Raw genomic sequence first — 6026 nt, 5'->3', positions numbered from 1 at the left:
GGTTAGTTCTCGATATTTTTTTATTTTATTTTAGCTAGTTTTTCTAAGTTCACAAAATTGTTTCAGTTAGTTTTCTTTTTTTTTAAAGGTCAATTTTTTTTAATTAGCCAGCTGACACTTTTGTTTTCCAGGTCTAGGTTTATTTTTTTGTTTAGTTTTAGTTAACTCTGATAACCTTGCTTACAAGCAGGGATGGGGGGTGGGGGGGATTGTAGATCACGTAGCGGTTTACACATTCGTCTAACAAGTGAAATACTTCCAGTTCAATAACAAGAATACATAATTCACTTTGGAGTTGCTATAGGAAGAGGATGCAGCGAGAAATACAGCCAGATCAAACATGCAGAGCAATCCGTTGTGGTGCCACTTGGGAAAAAGGGAGTAGCTTAAAGCAGCTTTTATTATTAATCGAGCTACTGAGCATTAGATAAGCAATTAAAAGTAGTAGCATCCCTGACATTAAAGAGATATACATATAAACAAGTCAATAATTATGATACAATAACATCATGCTTGGTTATATGATTCTGAAAAGTTTCATCCCACATGATGAGTACATTTACTGTAGATGCTTTAAATATATTTTAAATATACAACCTGTCAGCAGTTAAGGTATAAATGCCTTTTCTACTTTCCCAAAATAAGTGTCTTGAAATTCTTGTCCAACACCACTTTTTACCCAAAAATTCTGTGATAGGACACATGATATGCACATGAGCCTGAAATTGTATTTCAGAACACAGGGCCTCTGCCTTCGTGGTCCCCTGTGACCCCCCCCCCCCCCCCTTTTTTTTTTAAATCTGGAAATGCCTCTAATTTCAACGTAGACAAAAGGGATGTTTTTTTATATCATTTAATCATGATGCAATACAATGCTTTCTTAAAGTTTGATAGAAGGTAAAGAAACTTTACTTAAAAGGTATTCAGTTTCATTTTAGAGTAACTCAGAATCTGCCAGTCTGAGATCAGCATATCTACAATATACTGTGGGTAAAAGCATTTAAAAGTTTATGAATAAGCAATAATATTTTTAGAATGTATTCTCTGGCAGACAAAATGAACCTGTGCAGTAATCTGAGAACTGCTTGGCTGGATTACATTCAGCTCTTTTAGTCTTTAAGACTCTAGCAGCTGCGTTCTGGATAAGTTGAAGCTTTTTTTATCACTGTCTTAGAAAGACTGGACAAAAGTCCATTACAGAGGTCTAATCTGCTAGAGATAGCCCTGAACTAGTTTCTCCAGATGGCATGTCAGTACAACTCAGCTGAATCTTATCTATCTCACAACTCAAACAAATCAAATCAATTCACTGATTTCCTAAATCTAAGATGTGCAAACACAAAAGCAGCAGACATAATTCTATTATTTAGTCTGAAAGCAGAATTGATTACAGTCTTGTGGTATTAAACTAGCTTAGTGTACCACTAGTGTAAACTGACCACTGAGTTCAATTTGTTCTTTTGTAAAAAAAAAAAAAACCAAGAATGAAATTTAGTTTCATAAGTGGTTTAAAAAAAACTTCAGAGCTCAAAAGTGAAAATGCAGAAAATTATGCGGTGCACGTGAAGGCAACACTACCCCCATGCAGCTGTGAAGTTTGCCATCAGAGTGTGGTAGCATCAGCTGTCATGAAGTTAACAATGAATTGCCTTTTAATTTGAAAAAGTGATCAAGGAAATAACTGCTACTGCTCTGCTTATGCTAGGATATAAAACTGGCATGCAGGATGTCAGTGGCAGGAATTTCAGATGTGTCAAATGCACAAAAAAAGCACAACTTGGATGCGAGTTTGTAAACTCGTCTTTATTTTTCTCACATTTTTGTTTTGCTTTTTACACCGTAGGGCACTTTGTTTCCATCATATATATAATTTTTCCTTGGCAAATCCTTCAAGGCATTTCTTGATAGATAAAATATTCTTTGTGCTCTCCGTCAAGGTCTGATGGCAGCCTTCAGCTTCGGAAAGAGTTGGAGAGAGTTTTGTGTCGTCACCTCCATCACCTTCTCCAGCGACACCCCTTTGATCTTACTGATGTACTCGGCAGACACACAGATGTTTTTTGGCTCATTTCTCACCTGCAGTCAGGACAAGGGACAATCGTTGTATTGATTCTTAAAGTTATCATATAATCAACTATATTAATTACAACAAACTAGTTGTAATTGTGGGACTAATAAAGGTATCTTATCTATCTTATCTAGAAACTAGAACATTTATTATACAATTTTCTTTGTAATACATAAAGAAAATATTAAATTGCTCCTCCCAAACAAAGATAATATAAGAAATTTTTAAATACTCAACCTGTTTTTCTGGGCCGAGAGCTGGAGAATCAGTTTCTAGACAGATGTTCTCTAACGGCAGCTGTTTCACAAGTTTCTGCTTCTTGGTGGAAAATAAACACAGATCACCATAAATCATTAATGCTCAATGTGATAAAGTCAACCAATGAAAACAAAGTCAATATGCCAGTGCTGTGTGGGGAGTGTAAATACTCACATACAACTGTTACCTGTGTCAATTAAATAAACTAGTTTGGTCTGTTTACACACGAATGACAGATAAGCTGACTGCATGCTCGGCTGTACCTGCTCACTCCTTATTATGGATGGAGGGATAGAAAAGAAATAGCCGGCCTTCACTCCCTCCATAGCAACAGACGGTTTCCCATCAAAAGCATGAAGAAGGACTTTTCTGACACCTAGTGGCAATACAAAGGAACTGCAGTTTATTTGTCAAACACTCAAGAAAACTGTTCACTCACAGACAGAATAAACTTAGGTGTTCACCTTGCTCCTTCAGGAGCTGGATGGTGGGTCTTCCTGCAGACCTTGAATGAACATTTCTAAAGCCAAAAATTAAAAAAACAAATGAACAAACCCAATGTATTATAGAAGGATTCTGTAATATACTGTGGCGGTCATTGCCTCATAAACCTTTTGATCGCTTTAATTTCTGCAAATGTTTGTTTTCTTATGGAGTTCTTCTCTGTCTTATTTAGGTTTTTACACTTTAATTGTAGTTTACACATTTGCCCAATGTATGGATCGTCCCTGTTTTGATACCAGGAGGAGACACAGATCCATTTAGGGTTGTGTTGCGAAGGGAATCTGGCATTAATATCTACCAAATCAAATATGCAAAGCTATCTACTGTGCAGACACTTTCTGAATAAGGGAGTGGCTGAAAGACTCTTCTTCTATTAAAAAAAAAACAAAAAAAAAACCCCAACCCAAAAACAATACACATTAATATTTGTACTGTATATATTGCTACACCTCCCAGGAAAGCTCTTAATTAGTCTTTGATTAAAAAAATGCTAATAAATGTACCACATGAATTTCAGAGAATAGCCTTAATAATAAATATCTCAAGACTCACAGAGGGAGGTCCAGCTCCTTGGCTATCTGTGCTTGACGAATCAGGACCAGCCTTTGATTCTCCTTATCTGTGTCGCTTCTGACATATCGGGGTGTAAAATCCAAACCAACCTACAACGGCAAACAAGCTGTAATATCATTGTAGTTAATAAAGAAAACCAATGAAGGTGAATCAAAGATGCTCAATCTTTACCTCCCCAATGGCAACAAGTTGGTCTTTGTATTTCTCTATGATAGGCAAAGCAGCATCCAGATCCTGCAAAACACACAGAACACACCCCTGAATCTAACTGCATAAACCAGAAATAATTCATCCAACTTTTTAAATTTACAAGCAGTAAAAATTACAATGTTTTTACTGTTTTCTGAGAAAACTACAGCTGTGGTGGAGGAAGAGAAACACAGACAAATTAACTGTCTATCCATTCTTATATGACAGTCGTCCTTACAATCTGCAGTTCTTAGTGGTGTAAGACTTTAATGAGCCTATTAGTCATTGTGGGTGATCATAGCTCAAGAGTTTGGAGTTCGCCTTGTAATTGAAAGGTTGCCGGTTCGAGCCCCGGCTTGGACAGTCTCGGTCGTTGTGTCCTTGGGCAAGACACTTCACCTGTTGCCTACTGGTGGTGGTCAGAGGGCCCAGTGGCGCCAGTGTCCGGCAGCCTCGCCTCTGTCAGTGTGCCCCAGGGTGGCTGTAGCTACAATGTAGCTTGCCATCACCAGTGTGTGTGAATGGGTGGATTAGGGACTAGTACCATTTTACTGCAAAATTGCAGAAAGAATGAATCATCCACACTATTTCAGGAAAGAAACGCTGCTGTTTTTTTCCACCACTGAGTACCACAATTGATTTTTTTAAGATCAGACTGAAACACTAATAATGAGACACACTGGTGACCTGTCAGAGTGTACCCCATCTTTCTCCCTAAAATAGCTGGAATACAGTCCAGCACATCGTGACCCTCAATTTGATAAGCAGATGAAGATGGGTGGCTAGATGGATGTTATATTTTCATAAAGCCACAATACAACAATACTTGTTTACGCTCTACATGGCTGTTCGGATCAGCTGGCTGTTGTGTTTGTGGCCTTCTGGTGAATAAAGAAATATGAGCCATCTTTCTCATCCCCCATTAGTACTCTTGCTGCAGTGTTTTGTATCAAATGAAGGCTTTTCAGGGAAGTTCAAAAACAGCCTGATAATAACTTACAATAGTTCACCCTTGCAGTAATAAAATCATGAACTATTTTTTCAGCATCACTCTGAGACAGGATGTTCCTACTTTTAGACACAACACAGATAAAAGGAAACAATCTTACATATTTGTAAGGCACTTCAAGATTCCTCGTAGTGGTACTGGAGGCCAAAGTAATTCTATCCATACTAGGAATTTGGTTAGACCCCATGTTTCTCTGATTTTTACAGCTGAATATAATAACCTCAGTTTTATCTGAATTTAGAAGCAGGGTATTAGAGCTCATTCAGGCCTTTATGTTTTGAAATCATTCCTGTAGTTTAACTAATTAATTTTTGTCATCTGGCTTCATAGATACATATAGCAGGGTATCAGCTACAAAATAATGAAAATGCATGCAGTGTTTTCTAATATAACTGCCTAAGTGAAGCATTTACAATGTAAGAAGTATTGGTCCCAGCACAGAACTCTGTGGAACTCCATGACTAACGTTTGCGTGTAAAGACTCCCTGTTTACATGAACAAACAGATACAATTCAAACTTGGGCAGTGTATTTCCTTTAATGGCCACAGCTGTATTCTTATCTCTGAAGTAAAATGTTTCGATCAGTGGTACTGAATGCTGCACTGAGTAACAGGACAAGCACAAGGACTGGGTCCACTCTCAGAGGCCATAAGAAGGTCATTCGTAACCTTCACTGGTGTCGTTTCTATGATATGATGCACTATAAATTCTCAAATCCAAGGAGATTTCTGTTTTCAGGAGGCAGGTGTGACACCACTAGCTTATGCTAACAGCATGGGTGGAAAAAGATTTTAAAGTGCAGCAATCCTACCTGAAGGCAAGCACCCCTCTGCTGCTCGGGGGATACTTCTTGAACAGGGTGAACTCCTAAGCAGGGGAAAATGAAACCTGGAAACCTGGAGAAAATTACAGCAGGAAATTACAAAACCACGACCTACACAGTACAGATACATCATCATTTGAACAGTGCTGGGTACCTCTGTGACAACTCTATAATCTTCTCAAATTCCCTTGAATGCTCGGCCACAGCTAATAACGCCAACAAGCCAGCCTGGACAAGAGTAAAAACAACCAGAAATTATCTTTAAAACAACAAATATCTAACTAACTTTCATTTTTTACTCACGAAGATCTCACCTTTTTTGAATTTTCGATCACCTCTTCTACATCCTGGCGAAAAAACGTGGAAAGGTTAAATTAAGGTTGCTAAAGATAAAAAAAATGAATTTTCAGTCCGTAAACAAGCGTTAATACCTTGTCAAAATCCCCCGCAGAGATGTGACAGTGGCAGTCAACGTAGCCGTGCATGTGGACGTTGTTTAGCCCTCAAAATCAAAACAAACCCGCTTCCTCCAATAAAATCCGACTGCGCATGTGCAAGTGTGGGCTCGTCAGTGCGCGAGATCGATGACACTGCGCAGCTC

At 38.3% G+C, this 6026-nt stretch overlaps 1 protein-coding gene across 2 annotated transcripts; it reads right to left on the bottom strand.

The window, feature by feature from the left end:
- Window positions 1-1787: 1787 nt before the first annotated feature.
- Window positions 1788-5975, bottom strand: LOC146365738 (putative deoxyribonuclease TATDN3). Of its 2 annotated transcripts, none has more exons than XM_084914841.1 (10): window positions 5857-5975; window positions 5740-5772; window positions 5580-5653; window positions 5414-5498; window positions 3575-3637; window positions 3383-3492; window positions 2791-2846; window positions 2590-2702; window positions 2306-2386; window positions 1788-2076 (listed from the first exon to the last, which is right to left on the bottom strand). In XM_084914841.1, exons 1-10 carry the CDS (start codon window positions 5908-5910, stop codon window positions 1933-1935), a joined length of 813 nt encoding a protein of 270 aa, XP_084770967.1. In that variant the 5' UTR covers window positions 5911-5975; the 3' UTR covers window positions 1788-1932. The 2 variants fall into 2 exon arrangements, with proteins under 2 accessions (XP_084770967.1, XP_084770968.1); XM_084914842.1 differs by having other exon boundaries at window positions 2306-2383.
- Between the last annotated feature and the right edge of the window lie 51 nt (window positions 5976-6026).

Source organism: Perissodus microlepis, chromosome 19 (genome assembly GCF_051167445.1).
Source record: "Perissodus microlepis isolate ML-2025 ecotype Zambia chromosome 19, ASM5116744v1, whole genome shotgun sequence".
NCBI lineage: Eukaryota > Metazoa > Chordata > Actinopteri > Cichliformes > Cichlidae > Perissodus > Perissodus microlepis.
Note: the sequence above shows the minus strand (reverse complement) of the source record. Positions and strands in the feature narration are given on the sequence as shown.

Excerpts from the sequence above, each read along its gene's own strand:
- LOC146365738 (XM_084914841.1), bottom strand. The coding sequence starts at position 5,910 with ATGCACGGCTACGTTGACTGCCACTGTCACATCTCTGCGGGGGATTTT. Across the intron at positions 5,654-5,739 it reads TGATCGAAAATTCAAAAAAG|GCTGGCTTGTTGGCGTTATT; the intron begins GTGAGATCTTCG and ends ACTCTTGTCCAG. Across the intron at positions 2,387-2,589 it reads CCATAATAAGGAGTGAGCAG|AAGCAGAAACTTGTGAAACA; the intron begins GTACAGCCGAGC and ends TTTTCCACCAAG.